The sequence below is a fragment of the Schistocerca serialis genome, chromosome 4, assembly GCF_023864345.2.
Source record: "Schistocerca serialis cubense isolate TAMUIC-IGC-003099 chromosome 4, iqSchSeri2.2, whole genome shotgun sequence".
NCBI classification, from domain to species: domain Eukaryota; kingdom Metazoa; phylum Arthropoda; class Insecta; order Orthoptera; family Acrididae; genus Schistocerca; species Schistocerca serialis.
In genome coordinates, this window is record NC_064641.1 from 244,924,419 (window position 1) to 244,946,734 (window position 22,316).

Here is a 22,316-nt window from a genome sequence, read left to right on the forward strand (position 1 = left end):
TCTGCCAGTATGCTGTGTCAGTACCCCTTCCACTCTTCCTCCTTCCCCTTCCACCTGCTGTTTGCTCTTCACTGCAAGGTGTGGATGTAACCACTCTGCTGAGCAGACTTCCAATGTTCCTTCGTTGAAGTAATATTTAGGTTTCTTCTAGAGGTTGTGTGAACTCTCCTGATGGTTTATGCCATATTTGTGGTGCATACACTGCTAAAAAGCAGCAGAGAAACATTTCTGATTTTGTCAAAAGGGTATACTTTGGCTACTGTGGTATGAAACTGGGTGATCAAGACACATCATGGGCTCCTCACACAGTGTTTTTTGTGTGTGTAGAACCACTGAGACAATGGTTTCAAGGTAAAAGGAAATAATTTGGTTTTGAAACACCTATGATTTTGAGAGAAGCAAAAAATCACAGTGAAGACTGTTATTTTTGCTCTTTCTGTGTGATAGGGTTTTAATTTGAAAAATAGAAAGGAGGTTTTGTATCCCAACATTCGTTCAGCTATGTGCCCCGTTCCTCATAGGCTTTATTTACCTGTACTTTGTCCTCCAGCTAGACTTGACAATATCTTATTTGACGATCAGTTGTCTCAAGGCACTGATGATGATGAAAATGATGGTAGTTATGAGTCCCTCAACAATGAGGCAGCCAAGGTTTTAGGGTTGAGGTTGAATGTACAGGAATAGAGAAAAAAAGCTTGTACCTTTTTTCGCTTGAGTGGGTGATCTCGTTTTTTGTACTAATGTTCATGGGCTGATGGAGATATTTAGTATCGATTTCAGACTGATAAATGGAGACTTTTCATTGATTCCTCCAAAAGAAGCCTGAAAGCTGTTCTTCTGCATAATGGCAACCAATACGCATCTGTACCAGTAAGACATTCAATTTATTTCAAAGAATGTTGAGAGAACCTTGAATTGGTGCTTAATAAGCTTAAGCACTCTGATCATAAGTGGACCGTTTGTTAGAATGTAAAAGTGATCCTTATGCTACTAGGCCAACGTAGTGGCTACACAAAGTTTCCATACTTCCTCTGTGAATGGAATAACCATGACTGTAAAAAACATTATGTTAAAACAGAATGGGCAGTAAGAAAAATTTTGGTTCCTGGAGTTACGAACGTTGAGGATGAGATGTAGCGGGACTTCGAATTTCGCCGCGCTACTCGTTCCCTCAGACATAAATTATACCGTAGCAGCGGTATGAGCGCTCGACGGCAGAGAAAATATTAAAATTAAACTCTTTTTTTTATCCGTTTCTTTATTGTCTCTCGAGAGCGGAAGCTTAATACAGACGTGATCTGATGAAGGCGAAAAAAAAAAAACTTGTTAATGTGTAGACTTATTGTGGAAGTTGTTATGACATTTGGGGGAGGGAAGCAACGTAAAATAAATTGCAGTTAATATCAAGACGGTTTTGTATACATTAGAAATTCCTGGACAATGAAACTTATTGCAAGATTTCGGAGCCGACTTTTCACGCAGAAATGAAGTAGGAGATTTTTGAAGACATGGACGCCGCACGAAAGAAGACATGTTAACCTGGTAAAGGATGAACTCTTATCTACACCATTTCCCCCTTTTAGTTACATTTGTTGTTCTCTGTCTTTTTTCAAATAATTTTTGTAGTGGAAATTGGTTTGACTTTTGCTCAGAAACGCCCAAGGACCACCCCAGCAATAGCCTTTCCGAATCACGAAGTCCGATAACTTTTCTGTAATACGAAGTCCGATTTGCATTTCATTCTTTCCCTTTTTCACGGTCATTTACGATTTTAAAACTCCCTTTTTATTCACAATTTCTTTCCCACATTTCAACGTTTTCTTTTCTTTTCTTCTCTTCTTTTTTATTAACCACTACAGAGAGTTTAGCGAATCCTAAAAAGATTTTACTTTCGCCACTTCAGATCAAGTTGGGACTGATGAAACAACTCAGCAACACATTGCCTAAAGAAAGAGAGTGTTTTACATATCTTTGTGAACAATTCTCTAGTCTCTCTGAGGCAAAACTTAAGGAAAGGGTATTTGTTAGGCCTGATATAAGAAAACTTATGAAGGATGAAAACTTCGAGCTGAAAATGGAAAACCAGAAAAGGAAGGCATGGAAATCTTTTAAACAAGTGGTACCGGCTTTCTAGGAAATAAAAAAGATGCAAACTACAAGAATATTGCTGCCAGTCTATGAACCAACTACAAACTATTGGGCTGTAACATTTAAAGTTCATTATCTTCATTCTCTTCTGGACTATTTTCCGCAAGATCTTGGAGCTGTCAGTGAAGAACAAGATTGATTCTATCAAGACGTAAAAGAAATGGAATAAAGATAACAAGGACGCTGTGACATAAACATGATGGCTGAATACTATTGGATGTTAAAAAGAGAATATCCTCAGCTCCACAGCAAAAGTACAAAAAGAAGATTGGAAGGAGAAAGGAAACAGTGCAACAAAAACTTGTAATAGTGTTGTAATAAAGCTTTGTCAGCTTTCCTCACTCTATGTTCAAGATGAACTTATGTTTAATGTGCTTGTATATAAATAATACTGATATAAAAATGGCGTTTTTAGGATTTTTCTTAAAAGTTCTACTTCTTTTTGTAGACAAATCTTGTATGATAGAAAAAAAATATCTTTTCTGAAATCAGCGGCAAAAACTGCATAAAAATCAGTTATCAAAATTAGAACAATTTTGAAAAATATTTTTTGCAGACCTGTATTATTGATAGCTTGTAGCACACACACACACACACACACACACACACACACACACACACACACACACATATATATATATATATATATATATATATATATATATATATATATATATATATATATATATATTCAGATCATTTCTGTTGTTCTGTGAACTGAGATGGACTTTTGAAATGGAACTTATAGATATTTCCTTGGGAAATCGTGAGTTAAAGAGCGTTCGGCCATTATTGTTGTTTATTGCAGATATTCAACTATCTTTCACGAACTGACTTTAACTGAATTATATTTTTGATACTGTACCGACTCTCTAATAATAAATTTCACATTTTTTACTGGATCTTCCCAAAAAAAAAAAAAACAACAATTATGTTTGTAATTTTTCTTGATTATGAGGAAGTACAAGATTCAGTTGTCTCTCGGATACAGTTATCCGAAGCTGTTCCTATGAAACAATGCCTGGTAAACAGAATGAATCTTAATGTGAAAACTGTGGGCCGAACTGGAACTCGAAACTAGGTCATTTGCCTTTCACAGGCAAGTGCTCTACTAACTGAGTTATCCAAGCACAACTGAGAACTGTACTCACAGTGTCACTTTGGCTAGTATCTGTTGTCCTAACTTCCAAACTTCATAATGAAAATTCACTCTGTAAATCTCATAGGCTCCAGAATGAAATTTAACTGTGCAGCAGAGTGTGCACTGACTCGAACCTAGGATCCTTGTCTTTCGTGGGTAAGTGCTCTACCTGTTGAACTATCCACTGAGCTGTCTGCACAGAAATTGTCTGTTCTTGATATGATTTCAAAGTCATGCAAAGATTAATTTGAACGTTTAGAAATCTGAAACAGTAGATGACCGCTGTCCGGGACGTTTCGAGACACGTCTTCATCTAGAACCTCTTTGATTGGAGTAGAAATGTCTTCATTGACGAGCCCCATTTCGAACTGAGCCTCAATGACCAACAAAGTCGTTTCTGAAGATGACCCTGGACGGTGGTGGGATATCAGCCTGACTCTCACCCACCATACGGTCTGACAACCAGGAGTGATGGTCTGGAATGAAACTTCTTTACGTAGCAGGACCTCTTTGGTTGTCATCCGCGGCAACGTTACAGCACAGCGGTACGTCCACGATATTCGATACCCCGTTTTGTTGCCCTTCACGGCAGGTTATCCTAGGCTTACATTTCAACAAGATAATGCCCGTTAGCGTACGACGAGCGTTTCTACTGCTTGTTTTTGTGCTTGTCAAATCCTAAGATGGCCAGAAAGGTCGTCGAATCTCTCACAAACTGAGAACGTTTGAAGTGTTTTTGGCGGGACCCTCCAACCCCTCAGGATTTTGACGAACTAAAGCGCCAGTTGGACAGAATTTGGCTTAATATCGCTCAGGAGGACGTCCAACTACTCTGTCAATTAATGCCAAGCCAAATAACTGCTTGCGAAAGGGCCAGAGGAGGACCAATGCGTTACTGACTTGCTCAATGTGTGAAGCTCTTTCTCTCGAATAAATCATCCATTTTTTTTTGGAAATTGTAGTCATTTAAAATGAAATTCACCCAAAAATTAAATTTACCTTGGAGGTTGAAAGTGAGGTCGGTCTCCTGTTCCTAGATTTGTTGGTATACAGAAGATCTGATAACACTCTGTCACAGAGTGTATAGAAAGCCGACTAACACAAACAGGTATTTAGATGCCACTTCGCACCACCATGCAGCCCAGAAGCAAGCAGTGCTCAACACTTTGTCTTCACGTGCCATCCTTGCCAGCGATGACGACACCTTGGAATCTGAGTTGGATTTTTTAAAGAAGACATTGAAGGAAAATGGTTATGACAGTTGTTCAATCGACAGGGCTTATATTAATATTAATCACGCTAATAATAATGACGAGGAACCGCCTTCTTTCTCCGTTAGGTTACCGTTCGTTTCTGGGGTTACTGACCGCATAAGAAGAATTCTACAGAATATGTGATCCAGGCATCTTTCTTTAGTCAGAACAGAATAAAAGATTTTTTCCGGCGAAAGTCGGATGCACCTGATTGCCTCCACAATGCAGGCGTTTATCAAGTAACATGTGGCTGCGGCGAAGTGTATATAGGTGCAACGGGAAGAACTGTTAAAGAACGCATTAAAGACCACGAACGGCACAAGCGGCTAAAACAAAGTGTAAAATCAGCAGTAGCGGAATATCATGAGAACTGTGGCTCTGAAATCGATTCCAATAACGTACGTGTGCTAGTTAAAGAAACACACATTTATAGAAGAATGGTCCGAGAAGCAGTTGAAATTTCCAAGAATTCATGTAATTTCAATAGAGAGAGCGGCTATAGCTTGCGGCATCGTGGCTCCCCGCCATCAAGGAAGTGAATATGCGGCCGCGGTGTACGATAAACATAAACAACGCGCTGCAAGTCACCCCGGCGGACAACAATATTTTGGGTAAACATTTCCCCTCTCTTGCTCTGTCCGTTTCGCATCTAGCCAATGATGACTGCCAACCAATAGCAGTAGGAGGAATTCCAATCAATAACCCTTCTCCAGTGTAAGTGTGAAATAGTTCCTTCCTATCCAACGACGATGGGTCACCAATATTATCCACAAGAGTTTAGCCACTAACGCCCCTTCTTCTGCATCAGCGCGGGAATATTAGCCTATGACGATAGCCAAAAGAATTTTAACCAATACTACAAAATTTCCAGCACAAACGTGGAAAACTCCCCTTTATAAGAGAACACGACACTGGTCTCTGACAATGTTCTAGCAGTATTGGACACCGGAAGATCCTGAAGAAGATCCCAGCAGAGGGGTGGAAACGTCACTTATTTTAGAGGAAATATGACGTGGCCTAACAACCTAGAAGATTTTAACTTTAGTGACAACGGCCACGAAAGCCTGCACACTTACAAAAAAATGGCTCTGAGCACGAAGGGACTTAACTTCTGAGGTCATCAGTCCCCTAGAACTTGGAACTACTTAAACCTAACTAACCTAAGGACATCATAAACATCCATGCCCGAGGCAGGATTCGAACCTGCGACCGTAGCGGTCGCGCGGATCCAGGCTGTAACGCTGCACACTTACATTGTAAACATTTGTTTGTCTGTACAAGTACATCATTCTACCAATTTCTGTCCCATTCGGTTAACTCTTTTGTGGTGCCCCGTTTTTTTTCTTTTGTCTTTGAGTGGGTTTATGCTATCATTGTTTCTGTGCCACACACGGTGATGCAACGCGAAGAAACCTGGATACGCCGTACAATGGGAAGTAGCCGATGCCATGCACTTTGCAGTGGTTTGTAAACCTGTAGGTGTTTCTGTAAATGTACAAGGGCGAGCTGAAAAGTAATGCCTCCGAATTTTTTAATATGAAAACGTTTAAAACTTTTTTAAAAATAAAAACGTTATTAACATTCTACATTTTTATTCTTTATGTCTACACATTTATTTCTCAACTTAATCACCCTGACAAGGAACACAGTTCTACCAACGAGAGACCAGTTTGTTGATATGACCCAAAACCTCACCTATGCTTGCCAGACTTCATCAGTATCAAAGTGAAGTTTTGGGAGGAGATTAAAATCTAATGGTCCAAGCCGGGATTGTATGGAGGCTGATCGATGACAGGGAACCCAAGGCGACGGACTGTTGCACATGTCGCAGCGCTCGTGTGTGGTCTGACACTGTCATGCTAAAGGAGAGAGCCCTTCATGTGCGCTGTTTCTAAAGCTTTCTCTCGCATCGACATAGTTTCTTTACGCGCCGTCGTGTTACACTCTACAATTAGCAGCCGTCTAGCGGCAAAGAATTGCAACTTTCGTCAACGAAGCGGAAAAGTCGACCGAGTAAAATGCATGACAATACCGAACCGATGTTGAGAACAGAATAAATTCGGAGGCCTTACTTTGCAGGTATGCCCTCGTAATATATATGAAATGATCATTGTTGCGAAAAAAAACTTAAATCTGCTTTTAGAAACATTTCTTCGTCTTTACTTCTTTACTTACAAGCATTCAGACAATAGAGGAAGACGTAAATAATTTTTTTCCTACTGTTCTTTCTCAGCATGCCTGTATTACCCTTAAAATGGAACCCACTGCTAGTGAGTCGTGACAAATTTCGTCAGAGTATAAACGTATTCCTTGACTGTTCAATTTAATATTATTGATAATTGTTTGACGTGATGCTTAAAACATCTACATATAAATGGCACATTTATGTCCCTTTATGCAATCAGTCCCCTTCGTCCAAGTAACGGTGTACTCTATTGTACATCACAAAAAATCACCAATAAAAGGTGGTAAATATATCAACTAAGCAATTTCTCCGTCCCGATAGCAGATAATTATTTATACAGGAACGGTAGTTGAGCGCTGTCGTTTCCTAAAATTAATTTTTTTGTTTTTGTTTTCATCATTATGTATATTAGTATAGATTTAGTATTCTATGATTCCAGTATGACTCTTCACTCTGCAGCGGAGTGTACGCCGATCTGAAACTTCCTGGCAGATTAAGACTGTGTTCCAGACTTGGACTCAAACCCAGGACCCTCGCTTTTCGCGGGCAACTGCTCTACCGACTGAGCTACCCGAGCAAGACTTAAGAACTGCCCTCACAGCTCTGCTTCTGCTACTACCTCATATCCTACATTCCACACTTCACGGAAGTTCTGCATTGAATCTTGCTGGACTGGCACATCTGGAAGAATGGATACTTCGGAGACGAGGTTTAGCCACCACCTGTCGGATATTTCCAGAATGAATTTTCACTCTGTGGCGGATTGTGCACTGATCTGAAGCTGTGTAAGTCGCGCTTGGACAGTAGCTGATATTGTATGTGGAGTGCATGTCGAGTGCCTGTGTGTATATGAACCGTCCCTTATTTCGTTGTTCAGAATTAAATTTACTTTTGACGTGTAAAATTGTATTGAGCGGTGGCAAAGAAAGCCTTTCCTGATTCACTGCAGTAAAATAAGATATGGGATAACACAAATGTGAGATGCCAGAAAAAGGGTGCAGTTGCAAGATGAACTGTTAGTGCTTTATTAATTGTTACAGCAAAGTAATGAGCTACTTGGTGCGAAATTTCGCCTCATCATTTCATGCGGAATTCGAAGGCGGACGGCTCATTTCATTAATGTATTACATATTTCTATATACACAGCATGCTTTTTGGGAAAAAGTGTGTATGAACGGATTACGTTTATATGAATTCAGTACCTTTTCCTGCTAATAGAGTGTAATTTTTAATTTCTTGAGGCGTTACACGAAGGTAAGCGAAGTTAGTGATCATTCATGCACAAATTTGACACACGTTTAAGCTCTTGTTCATTGTCCTGGATAAAGTTGCTTGAACCACTAGTATGAAGTCTTTTAGCGTTTTTATCAAACAAAAGCAATCGTAGTATGAATACTGGTATTTCTTTTGTAAGAGGTTCCTGTATATTGTCAAGGCTACGTAGCGCCCCACCTGTCTTGCAGTCGAAGAATCCATCTTACATTCATTCTGTGAAATAAATTTTATATAATGCCATACAATTCCTTATTCTATGGAGTATAAATCCGTAGAACGAAAAAGAAGCAAAATCTGTTCTTTCTGATTAGAAAGATATGTGCTTCCATTCAACATAGCTTCTGGTATTTTGAATTGGAAGTTTGTCCTAAATCCTCTTGTTGTTGTGGTCTTCAGATCCAAGACTGATTTAGTGCAGTTCACCACGCTACTCTATTCTGTGTAAGACTCTTCGTCTCTGAATAACTACTGGAACCCATCCTGAAGAGGCAAAGAACCTGGTACATCTGCCTAATATCGTGTAGGGCCCCCGCGAGCACGCAGACGTGCCGCAGTACGACGTGTCCTGGACTTGTCCAATGTCTGAAGTAGTGCTGGAGGGAATTGACACCATGAATCCTGCATGGCTGTCCGTAAATCTATAAGAGTACGACGGGGTGGAGATCTCCTCTGAACAGTACATTGCAAGGCACCCCTGATATGTTCAAGAATGTTCACATATGGGAGTTTGGTGGCCAGCGTAAATATTTAAACTCAGACAAGTGTTCCTGGAGCCACTCTGTAGCAATTCTGGACGTTTGGGTTGTCGCATTGTCCTGCTGGAACTGCCCACCTCTATCAGAATGCACAATGGACATGAATGGATGCAGGTGATCAGACAGGATGCTTACGTACGTGTCACCTGTCAGAGTCGTATCTAGACGTATCAGGGGTCCCATATCACTCCAACTGCACACGCCCCACACCATTACAGAGTCTCTACCAGCTTGAACAGTCCCCTGTTGACATGTAGTGTACATGGATTCATGAGGTTGTCTCCGTACCCATATACGTCCATCCGCTCGATACAATCTGAAACGAGACTCGTCCGATCAGGCAACATGTTTCCAGTCATCAACAGTCTAATGTCGGTGTTGACAGGCCTAGGCGAGGCGTACAGCCTTGTGTCGTGCAGTCATCAAGTGTACACCAGTGGGCCTTCGGCTCCGAATGTCCATATCGATGATGTTTCGTTGAATGGTTCGCACGCTGACACTTGTTGATGGCCCAGCATTGAAATCTGCAGCAATTTGCGGAATGGTTGCACTTCTGTCACACTGAACGATTCTCTTCTGTCGTCGTTGGACCCGTTCTTGCAGGATCTTTTTCCGTCCGTAGCGGTCTTGGAGATTTGATGTTTTGTCGGATTCCTGATATTCAAGATACACTCGTGAAATGGTCGTACGGGAAAATCCCCTCTTCATCGCTACCTCGGAGATGCTGTGACCCATTGCTCGTGCGCCGACCTATAACACCACGTTCAAACTCACTTAAATGTTGATAACCTGCCATTATAGTAGCAGTGACCGATCTAACAACTGCGCCGGACATTTGTTGTCTTATATAGGCGTTGCTAACTGCAGCGCCGTATTCTGCTTTTTTACATATCACTGTATTTGAATACTCATGTCTATATCAGTTGCTTTGGCGCTTCAGTGTACAGTTTTCTGAATCTGCTTACTGTATTCATCTCTTCGTCTGCCACTAAGACTTTTGCCCTCCACAGTTCCCTGCAGCACTAAACTGGTGATCCCTTAATGTCTCAGAATGTGTCCTATCAACTGAGCCCTTTGTTTGGTCAAGTTGTGCCACAAATTTCTTGTCCCTCCAAATCTATTCAGTACATTCTTATTAGTTACGTGATAGACAAATCTTCAATATTCTTCTATGTCACCACATTTTAAAATTCTCTGTTCTCTCCGTCTCTAAAGTCTCTGTCGTCCATGTTTCACTTCCACACATGGCTACACTTCAAATATCTTCAGTAAAGACTTCGAAATACTTAAATCTATATTCGATATTAACAAATTTCGCTTCGTCAGAAGCGTTTTTCTTGCCATTGCCTGTCTATGTTTTATATTCTGTTTCCGGTAATAACAGTTATTTGCTGCGCAAACGGCAAAACTCGTCTACTACTTTTAATGTCTCATTCGTAATCTTAATTCCGTCAGCATCATCTGATTTAATTTGACTACATCCCATTATCCTTATTTTGCTTTTGATGATGCTCATCTTGTGTTTTCCTTTCAAGGCAGTGTCCATTCTGTTCAACTTCTCTTCTCGGTCCTTTGCTGTCTCTGGCAGAATTATAATGTCGTCGGCAAACATCGAAGTTTTTATTTCTTCTCCCTGAACTTTAACTCAAACTCCAAGTTTTTCTTTGATTTGCTTTACTGATTGCATAATATACAGATTGAATAACGTCGGGGATGGGTTACAACCCTGTGTCAGTCCCTTCTCAAGCACTGCTTTCCTTTCATGCTCCTCGACTCTTATAAATGCCGTCTGTGTACTGTAAAAGTTGCAGATAGCCTTTCGCTCACTGTATTTTACTACTGCTACCTTTAGAATTTTAAAGATAGTATTTCAGTCAACATTGTGAAAGGCTGTCTCTAAGTCTACGTATGCTATAAACGTAGGTTTGCGTTTCCTTAACCTGTCTTCTAAGATAAGTCGTAGTGTCAATATTGCATTGCGTATTCATACATCTTCGGAATACAAACGATGTTTCCCGAGGTCGACTTCTACCAATTTTTCCATTCTTATGTAAGGAACTCGGGTTAGTATTTCGCAACCATGACTTATTAGACTGATTGTTTGGTAATATTCACGTCTGCCAGCACCTGCTGCCTTTGGAATTAGAATTGTTACATTATTCTTGAACTCTGAGGATATTTCACTTGTCTCATACATCTTGTGCTCCAGATGGAGAGTTTTGTCTCGGCTGGCTCTCCCAAGACTGTCAGTAGGGCCTGGGGCCTCGTTTCGACTCAGGTGTTTCAGTACTCTGTCAAGTTAATCTCATAGTATCGTATCTCTCACCTCATCTTCATCTACATCCTCTTCCATTTCTGTAATACTTACTTCATCTTCCTTCTGTAGACCTCCTATATAATTCTTCCATATTTCAACTTTCCCATCTTTCCCTAGGACTGGTTTTCCATCCGAGCTCTTGATTTTCATGCAGCTGCTACTCTTTTCTCCGAAATACTCTTTAATTTTCTTGTATGCATTATCTACCTTTCCCCTAGTGAAATATGCTTGTAAATCCTTACATTTGTCCCCTGGCCATTCTTCCGTAGCCGATTTGCACTTCCTGTCGGTCTCATATTTTAGACATTTGTATTCTCTTTCGCCAGCTCCATGGCTGCATTTTTATATTGTATCAAATGTTCAAATGTTAAAATGTGTGTGAATTCCTGAGGGGCCAAACTGCTGAGGTCAACAGTCCCTAGACTTATACGCTACTTAAACTAACTTAATCTAACTTCTGCTAAGAGCAACACACACACACACCCATGCCCGAGGGAGGACTCGATCTTCCGGCGGGAGGGGCCGCGCAATCAGTGACAGGGCGCCTCTTACCGCACGGCCACTCCGCGCTATATTTTATCCTTTCATAAATTAAATTCAGTATCTCCTGTGATATCCAAGGATTTCTACTAGTCCTTTTATTGTTACCTATTTGATTTTCTGCTGTGATCACTATTTGGTCTCTCTAAGCGACCAATTCGTCTTCTACTATACTCTTTTCCCTCCTTCTAGTCGAGCGTTGCCTAGTGCTCTCTTTGAAACTCTCAACAATTTCTCGTTATTTCACCTTATCTAGATTCCATCTCCTTAATTTTCTACCTTTTTGCAATTTTTTCAGCTTTTACATACAGTTCGTAACCAATTAATTGCGGTCAGAGTCCACATCTGCCAGTGGAAATGTCTGACAGTTTAAAATCTGCTTCCGAAATCTCTGTACTACCACTATATAATCAGCCTGAAACCTTCGAGTGTACCCAGGTCGCTTCCACGTACATAACCTTCTTTCATGATTCTTAAGCGAAATGTTGGCGAAGATCAAATTATGCTCTGTGTAAAACTGTACCAGCCGGCTTCCTCTTTCATTCCTTCCCCAAAGTCCATGTTCACTCACAATTTTTTCTTCTCTTCCTTTTTCTGCTATCGAATTTCAGTTTTGCGAACAGCGAAAGTGTTCAGTAGGTAACGCTCCATACCTGCATGCCGTTGGATTACAGGAACGTCAAAACTGGAATGGGGTGTTTCATAAAAACAATCTTAAGGACAGTAACTAAACTGTAAACATAAATTGTACAGAAGTTTTCATTTTGTATATGAAAGACAATGGATTACAGGTCTAAAAGTAGGTTGTTGTGTATTGGTGCCTTTGTTGGAGCCGTCAGTTAAATGTTTAGGAGGGAGGTTGCGTGGAAAATACAAGGTTATTTGATACTTGGTCTTATTTCTGCAGAAAGTATTTGAAGAGATGTACAGTAAGAATATTTTGTTCAGGAATTGGTAAAATCCTTATTCAAATGTCATTATTTTCGAGTGCTGAAGTTGTGTATTTTGATGTGCTGAATGCGGAATTATTTAACCAGATCAAGCATTAAGATGAGTCAGAGGATGTTTTGGTTGTTCTTTTTTCAGTTAATATTGGTCGAAAATAATGGCTCAAATGGTTCAAATGGCTCTGAGCACTATGGGACTTATCATCTCAGGTCATCAGACCCCTAGAACTTAGAACTACTTAAACTTAACTAACCTAAGGACATCACACACATCCACGCCCGAGGCAGGATTCGAACCTGCGATCGTAGCGATCGCGCGGTTCCAGACTGAAGCGCCTAGAACCGCTCGGCCACCAGCGGCCGGCTCGAAAATAATAAAAACCTGCTGTGAGTACTACAAAAACAGAAAGAAAAGAAAAATATAACAAAAAATAAAAGCTAGCTCAGTAGTTAGAGTATTCACCCGTGACAGGAAAGGGTCGCAAGTTCGAGTCCGTGTCTGGTGCACAGATTTAATCGGCCAGGACTGTCCAAATACTATGACGTTTGCTAATTCCTGTTATGTGTTCGATATGTAGCATGATACATTACTTTACCATTGCTTTATTGGCTACTGTTGAACGTAAAGACAATATTTACTTTTATCTTTGTCGTCGATTTATGTTTGTCTTATTCAAAATATCTCTCCAAGAAGAAAAAAGAAAAATATCTTCAGATAAAAGAAAGGTTAATCACGTATGCGGAGGAGAAGGGAGCATCCATAATCGGATGTTCTGGAATTTTTTGCTATTTCTTCCCAGTTAGAAATATGTTTTTTTCTCTACAAATTATTTGAGCCTAACACTCGGGTGGCGCAAGCTGAGCAGTACTCACCCAGAAGGGTGATGTCCAGCGTGGAGAGGCAGCGGTTGAGCGGCGTCTCCAGCACGTCCATGCCCATTTTCTTGGTGCGGTTCATCTTGGTGCTCACGTCAGTCATCACATGCTGCAGGATCATCTTCCGCGTGCTCGGCATCTTGCTTCGCCTGTAGGCAAACACATGTAGTTTTCAGACTTACATGAGGTGTGCAATGCATTGCCGTCCCACGTCTCTAATTTCTCTTCTCTAGTGAGCTTCAGCTGCTGCAAAGACCATTAGAAATTTTAAAGGTGAAAAACATCACATTAATATATATAATATACCGGGTGATCAAAAAGTTGGTATAAATTTGAAAACTTAATAAGCCACGGAATAATGTAGATAGAGAGGTAAAAATTGACACACGTGCTTGGAATGACATGGGGTTTTATTAGAACAAAAAAAAGTTCACAAAATGTCCGACAGATGGCGCTGGACAGCAAAACGTCAATGACTGCGCATTGTGTATAAAATGAGCTGTAATGACAGAGAAAATCAGATGCGCCAGCAGTCGCAGCAGGGTGACGTTAACTGAAAAGGCGCTTTTAGTGAAGCTGTATTATCAGAATGGGGAATGTGCTCGTTCAGCGTTACGATCCTATCGCCATAGGAAGGGGATTCGAATGGGTAAAGGTCCGTTGACAAATGCAGCTGTGGCGAGAATGATTTCCAAGTTCGAAGCCACGGGTTGTTTAGACGATAGACCCCGTAGTGGCCGACCGAGCACAAGGCGTAATGCTGCTGAGACAATTCAGGAAGAAGTGGAGACTGTAGCGGGTTCAAATGGCTCTGAGCACTACGGGACTTAACATCTGTGGTCATCAGTCCCCTAGAACTTAGAACTACTTAAACCTAACTAATCTAAGGACATCACACACATCCATGCCCGAGGCAGGATTCGAACCTGCGACCGTAGCAGTCGCGCGATTCCGGACTGAGCGCCTAGAACCGCTAGACCACCGCGGCCGGCGTAGCGGGTTCATCTACGCACGGGGAAGTCAGCGCTCGTGCAGTCGCACGTCGCACCGGAATTCCATACACTATTGTTTGGTTGGCACTGAGGCGTACCCTCCGATATCCGTACAAAATCCATCGGCATCATGAACTGTTACCTGGCGATTTAGTGAAGCGGAGGGCATTTGCGGTGTGGGCGTTTCAAAAGATGGCGGAAGATGACGATTGGTTGAGTAACGTGTTGTGGACCGACGAAGCTCATTTCACGCTCCGAGGGTGTGTCAACGCCCACAACTGTAGAATTTGGGCTACCGAAAATCCTAGAACTGTCGTGGAAACTCCATTGCACGACGAGAAAGTCACGGTATGGGATGGATTTACCACATCTACCGTTATCGGGCCTTTTTTCTTCGAGGAAATGCGTGATTCTGGTTTTGCAACTGCTACCGTGACGGGTGAGAGGTACGCCGATATGTTACAGAATCGCATCATCCTCAGCCTGGCTGATCAACACCTGCTGGAACGTACCATGTTTATGCAGGATGGCGCTCTACCCCATATTGCTAGACGCGTGAAAAATCTCTTGCACGCGTCGTTTGGTGATGATCGTGTGCTCAGCCGCCACTTTCATCATGATTGACCTCCCAGGTCCCCAGACCTCAGGCCGTGCGATTATTGGCTGTGGGGTTACCTGAAGTCGCAAGTGTATCGTGATCGACCGACATCTCTAGGAATACTGAAAGACAACATCCGACGCCAGTGCCTCACCATAACTCCGGACATGCTTTACAGTGCTGTTCACAACATTATTCCTCGACTACAGCTATTGTTGAGGAATGATGGTGGACATATTGAGCATTTCCTGTAAAGAACATCATCTTTGAAACTTCCTGGAAGATCAAAATTGTGTGCCGGACCGAGACTCGAACTCGGGACCTTTGCCTTTCGCGGGCAAGTGCTCTACCAACTGAGCTACCCAAGCACGACTCACGCCCCGTCCTCACAGCTTTACTTCTGCCAGTACATCGTCTCCTACCTTCCAAACTTTACCGAAGCTCTTTTGCGAACCTTGCAGAACTAGCACTCCTGAAAGAAAGGATATTGCGGAGACATGGCTTAGCCACAGACCGGGGGATGTTGGTAGAGCACTTGCCCGTGAAAGGCAAAGGTCCCTTGTTCGAGTCTCGGTCCGGCACACAGTTTTGATCTGCCAGGGAGTTTCATATAAGCGCACACTCCGCTGCAGAGTGAAAATCTCATCTTTGCTTTGTCTTACTTTATGTTAATTATTGCTATTCTGATCAGATGAAGCGCCATCTGTCGGAAATTTTTGAACTTTTGTATTTTTTTTGTTTCTAATAAAACCCCATGTCATTCCAAGCATGTGTGTCAATTTGTACATCTCTATCTACATTATTCCGTGATTTATTCAGTTTTCAAATTTATACTGACTTTTTGATCACCCTGTATGTTCACAAAACAAATAATATATACACACAAACAAACAAAAGACAGAAGATAATACACAGCGACAGTCGGCAACACTGCACACTGTAATCACACACGTTCATCGCAGAATGAAAAGTACAAGTGAAATGTTGTAATAAATGTGGGTGAAAAAAAAATTCCGGAAATTAGCCATCTGGAGTTTGGGGACCGAGTAAACACATATCCAGAACCACACACATGAACTAGCAAGTAAGTAAAACCAAATGATAATTTAACTTCGTGAAAATTGTGCTGCAGAAGTTGTTTCTAGCCTGAAAAACAAGAGGACGTGAGAAGGCGTTGCATAGTACCGTACTTGTAGCCAACACATGATACAAACATGTATTACAGGCCTCTGAAGACGCTTCATTAAAAAGACAGCGAACGTGTACGGTGAAAAACAAATTCCCTTTCATTTAGTTGCAAAGACGGATCACACCCCCATGAATTTTGAGGCAACGAAGGAACAAAAGAAAAACGGAAGAAATGTCATTAATTCTGTTTAACAGTACTGGTACAAAATAACTGTTTTATTTTCATCACTGCTTGCTCTAGTGTGGCCCTACTGTGACGATACAGTCGCCCAATCTTTCCATTAAAGTACAATAAAGAAGCTACACGTTTGGACTCCTTGTGTTGGGCTTTCTGTACTGTGCGAAATGACTGCCGCGAGCGACTACCTGTGCACCTTGCTGATCAAAGACACCGAATGACCAACCGGAAGATATTGGAGCAGTGAGCTACTGCGAGCAGCAAGGGCACCTAATAGTCGTCCCACGGGTGACTACCAAAGGCTGTGCTCCAAATACTGTCTTGACAATCACATATCAGAGATAGTTGCATTAACACGCAAATAAATAGAAATAACGTTTAGAAGACACAAATAGAGTTTAAGACAGACAGAAGTCTGAGACAAAGAAACCAGAATATAATATAAGCAAATATTTTACACTCGTATGCAAAAGGTAACGACAAAAGTAACTGTCGCATGATGTATAACTCCCAAGTAATATAGCTCGATGAAACTTGGACCATACATAGAACTGCTACAGTATAGTACAGAAGATAAATGAAACAAACACGCAGGGAGACGAACAGAAATAATACTTCTGCTCAAAGACATTAATTACATTGAAGACAGTGATTTCTGTTCGTCCCCTGGACTTTGCAGCAAGGGATACAATTCTTAACGGGATGTGTGATCACCACGGACTGCAATGCTTGTTCTGCAACGTGCTCCCATGCTGGCCACAAGGTTGGTAAAAAGTTCTTGTGGTACAGCGTCCCATTCCTCCACCAGCTTGTTTGACATCGGCTGGATGGTCGATGGTGCATGTGGACGTGCTGAATTACGCCTCCCCAACGCATCCCACACGTGCTCAGTAGAATTTAACTCGGGCTAAAGGGTAGGCCAGTCCATTCGCCGAATATCGTCTCATTCCAGGAACTTCTCCACCTGCGCTCTTCGATGTGGTCGTGCATAGTCATCCACAAATAAGAAATAAGGGTCGCGTGCACCCCTGAAAGGACGCATGTTGGGAAGGAGTCACAACGATTTTGACCAGTGAATGTACCGTGCTGAAAAATGTATGCGGTTAGTACGGGCATGCAGCATTCTGCATCTCCAAATCATAATACCTGGACCACCAAAACTATGATGTTCGACAATGCTGGACGTCCCCCCACGTTGCTCGACGTTCGTGTTATGGTGTGGAGAGGCGTAAACTGCAGGGGCGTATTGACCTACGAGGTCACTCCAAAAGAAATGCACACTAATTTTATAAAAATACAGTTTTCATTCTGCATGTGTGAAAGTTTTACAGTGTGTAGATACATTCTTCCCGCTTGTTTTCAAACTTAGTTCAACCTGTTCCCGTGAGTGGCGCCGTCACAGCATGTCTTAAAGATGGCTGCTTCACTTGACGTTCGTCAGAAGCAACGTGCTGTCATAGAATTCCTGCGCTGTGAAAACGAGATAGTGCAAAACATCCACAATAGATTGAAAAAGGTGTATAGAGATGCTGCTGTCGATTACAGTACAGTTAGTCGGTAAGCAAGCAGGTTACGTGATGAAAGCGGTCACGACAATATGGAGGATTGTCCTTGGAGCGGCAGGCCTCGTACTGCACACCCTCCAGACAATGTACAGAGATTTACGAATTGGTGACTGCTGACAGACGCATCACAGTGAACGAACTGTCACGCTACGTTGGGATAGGGGAAGGAAGTGTTTGCAGAATAGCAGAACACTGAAAGCGTTGGCGTTAAAAAAGGTTTGTGCCAGATGGGTTCCCAGGATGTTGACAGTGGCTCACAAAGAAACAAGAAAAACGGTATGCAGCGAACTTTTGGAACAGTACGAGAATGGTGGAGATGAATTTCTTGGAAGAATTATGACAGGTGATGAAACATGGCTCCATCATTTTTCACCAGAGACCAAGATGCAATCAACGGAGTGGCATCTTGCAAATTCACCCAAGAAAAAAAATTCAAAACCACACCTTCTGCTGGAAAAGTTATGGCTACGGTGTTTTTCGATTCCGAAGGACTGTTGTTTGTGGACATCATGCCAAGTGAAACCACCATAAATTCTGATGCATATGTGACGACACTGAAGAAACTTCAAGCTCGACTGAGTCGTGTTCGACCACATCGGCAAAAGCAGGATGTTTTGCTGTCGCACGACAATGCGCGGCCACATGTCAATCAAAAATCCATGGAAGCGATCACAAAACTCGGATGGACAACACTGAAACACCCGCCTTACAGTCTTAACCTGGCACCATGTGACTATCATCTCTTTGGGAAACTGAAAGACTCACATCGTGGAACAAGGTTTGAAGATGACTCCCTTGTGCACGCTGGCAAACAGTGGCTCCAACAGGTTGGTCCAGAATTTTACCGTGCGGGTATACAGACGCTGGTTGCAAGATGGCGTACGGCAGTTGAGAGGGATAGAAATTACGTGGAGAAATGAAAATATTGTTCCTGAATGATGTATCTACACATTGTAAAACTCTCAGACTTGTAGAATAGAAGATGGATTTAAAAAAAATAGTGTGCATTTCTTTTGGAGTGACCCTCGTACAAATCTTTGAACACGGTACACTCGCCGGTCAGTGTTGTGACACTGTACTCCTTTCACATGTGGATCCTCTCAGGGGTGCATTGGGCCCTGATTTTCTTTATGTGGCTGACAATGTGCGACCGCAGTGAATAGCACAACAGGTCGAGGAGACCGTGGAACGACAGGCTGATGCCCGAATGGACTGGTCTGCCAGTTTCCCCGACTTAAATCGCATCGATCACATGTGGGGCGCTCTGAGGAGATTTATTGTAGCATGCCATGCAGCAGCGACTATCTAGCAGTTGTCAACCGCCTTCGTGGAGGAAAGGAATACACTCTGAAGAATTCCTTACCGACCTTGTGGCCATCACGGGAGCTCGTAACAGTGCATGCATTACTGTCTGTAGTGACGAGGCATCCTATCAAGAACTATGTCCTTCGTTTTGCAATATACAGGGGACACCATAAATCACGGTAACTACAGTGTAATCGTAGTCTGCGAGTAAAGGTGTGGTGAATTTCTATGGGACCAAACTGCCGAGGTCATCGGTCCCTACGCTTACACTACTTAATCTAACTTAAACCAACTTACGCTAAGGACAACACATAGCCCCATGCCCGAGGGAAGGACTCGAAACCTCCGACGGAAGGGAGCCTCGCGCAGCTACCCCGCGCGGCGAGTAAAGGTGTAATTTCTGTTCATCTCAGAGCGTATTTCTTTCAATTACCTTCTGTACAACACTGAAGTGCCAAAGAAACTGGTATAGACACGCGTATTCAAATACAGAGATATGTGAACAGGCAGAATATGGCGCAGCGGTCGGCATCGCATGTATAGGACAACAAGTGTCTGGCGCAGTTGTTAGATCGGTTACTGCTGCTACAGTGGCAGGTTATCAACATTTAAGTGAGTTTGAACGTGGTGTTACAGTCGCCGCACGAGCGATGGGACACAGAATCTCCGAGTTAGAGATGAAGTGGGGATTTTCCCGTACGACCATTCCACGAGCGTACCGTGAACATCAGGAATCCGGTAAAACATCAAATCTCCGACATCGCTGCGGCCGGAGAAAGATACTACAAGAACGGGATCAACGACGACTGAAGAGAATCGTTCAGCGTGACAGAAGTGCAACCCTTCCTCAGATTGCTGCAGATTTGACTGCTGGGCCATCAACAAGTGTCAGCGTGCGAACCATTCAACGAAACATCACCGATATGGGCTTTCGGAGTCAAAGGCCCACTGGTGTACACTTGATGACTGCACGACACAGGCTTTACGCCTCGCTTGGGCCCATCAACGCCGACATTGGACTGGTGATGGCTGGAAACTACTTGTCTCATCGGACGAGTCTCGTTTCAAACTGTATTGAGCGGATGGAGGTGTACGGTTATGGAGACAACCTCATGGATCCATCGACCCTGCATCTTCGCAGGGGGCTGTTCAAACTGGTGGATGCTCTGTAATGCTGTGGGGGTATGCAGTGGGAGTGATATGGGACGACTCTGACAGGTGACACGTACGTAAGCATCCTGTGTGATCACCTGCATCCATTTATGTCCATTGTACATTCCGCTGGACTTGGGCTATTCCAGCAGCACAATGCGACACCTCACACGTCCAGAATTGCTACAAAGTGGTTCCAGGAAAACTTGTCTGAACTTACACTATCGCTGGCCACCAAACTCCCCAGACATGAACATTCTTGAGCATGTCTTGGATGCCTTGCAACGTGCAGTTCAGAAGAGGTCTCCACCCCATCATACTCTCATGGATTTATGGACAGCCCTGCAGGATTCATGGTTTCAATTCCCTCCAGCAGTATTTCAGACATTTATCGAGTTGCTACGCCTTGCTGCGTCACTTCTGCGTGCTCATGGGAGCCCTATACGATATGAGGCAGATGTACCAGTTTCTTTGGCTCTTCAGTGTATGTGGTAGCAGTTCTTTATATGTATGAATAATGTTTCATTGAGATCTGTTACTTACTCTGGGTGACATGTAAAGGTCAGAACTAGCACAGATTAGCAAAAATATAAGAAAAAATGTTCAATTGGGTGTGAATTCCTAAGGGACCAAACTGCTGAGCTCATCACTCCCTAAACTTACACACTACCTATACTAACTTATGCTAAGAACAACACCCACCCATGTTCGAGGGAGGACTCGAGTGTCCGGCGGGAGGGGCCGCTCAGTCAGTGACATGGCGCCTCTAACCGCGCGGCCACAACGCGCAGCCAGAAGTATAAGACAATGTTCTAAAATTAAAAGGCAAGCTATCTGAAATTCGCTATTGTGGTGTAAACACTAGCAGGTGGGGCTCTTATCGAAGGCTCAATTGTTATACACCAAGAAGATAGCCATAGCTGTTGAGATAAAACACATTCCTTTCGATCTTACTTCTTATGACAAAGATAGAGGGTGGTTTCTGACTGTTGTAAATGGAATTATAAGCTGACTCCTAGAGAATCAAAACGGGCTTAAGAAAATTATTTCGTGTGTACACTTTCTGAGGTCTACGTGAAAAGTTTTTGTGGAGAGGAGTAAACAGTCGAAAAGCTCGACACAACGACAGAGCCTGGCATAGAGGCGAATCGGGCGTTATTTACAGCGCAATAGGGGACACCAACAGCCTTACCTTTCAAATTTAGCACATTTCTCGAATATTTGTGCGATGTAGCTGTATTATCATGACTGAAGCGTGTTCTCAGTACGTCAAGGATGACAGCTACTTACTGTCGAAACTAGTCATGAAATGAACTATTTGACATCAAACGATCTAGGCTTCTTTTGCGAAGAGTTTCTACGCCAGCATTAACAAGCATTATATCAGTGAACTCGTCTTTCCAAGAGCTTTCCAATGTTTTAATCTGTATATATTTCCAGTAAAAAACAGTACACGCTTCAACGTCTCGGTTAACATACATAACTTAACAGCACTTTTTTTTTTTTTTTTTTTTTTTTTTTTTTTTTTTTTTTTTTGCCTCAAGCATTCTAACCTTCGAGTCAAGTGCCAAACCACTAGCTTCCTTTAACGAACTCGGCTACGGAGGAGGGAAAGCAATCATAGAAGTGCGAAACATTTTCTCCGGAGTATATGATGTATGGAGAATTGCCTTTGAACAGCCAGCCAATACTTGTTACCTTCATCGATTTGCTGCAAATTATAGGAAGACTTGCTGTTTGAGCCCAACATTTGCAGTTGACCGTTAACACATCAATATGTAACCTAATGTGCATAATTATATCAAAGTTTTTTCGTATACAGTCACTGACAGATCACTAGCACCAGTCACATCCTTTTAGTAACTAAATATATCCATCGAGACATACACGGGCGACCGTAA

At 42.4% G+C, this 22,316-nt stretch overlaps 1 protein-coding gene across 2 annotated transcripts in view; it reads right to left on the reverse strand.

Moving 5' to 3' along the window:
* LOC126473641 (cationic amino acid transporter 4) overlaps positions 1-22,316 on the reverse strand; it is a 246,156-nt gene that overhangs the window by 112,692 nt on the left and 111,148 nt on the right. For both annotated transcript variants that reach the window (XM_050100830.1, XM_050100829.1), the window contains one exon: positions 13,435-13,586. In XM_050100830.1, the coding sequence (XP_049956787.1) occupies positions 13,435-13,576 (142 nt within the window). In that variant the 5' untranslated portion in view covers positions 13,577-13,586. The remainder of the gene's footprint in view (positions 1-13,434; positions 13,587-22,316) is intronic.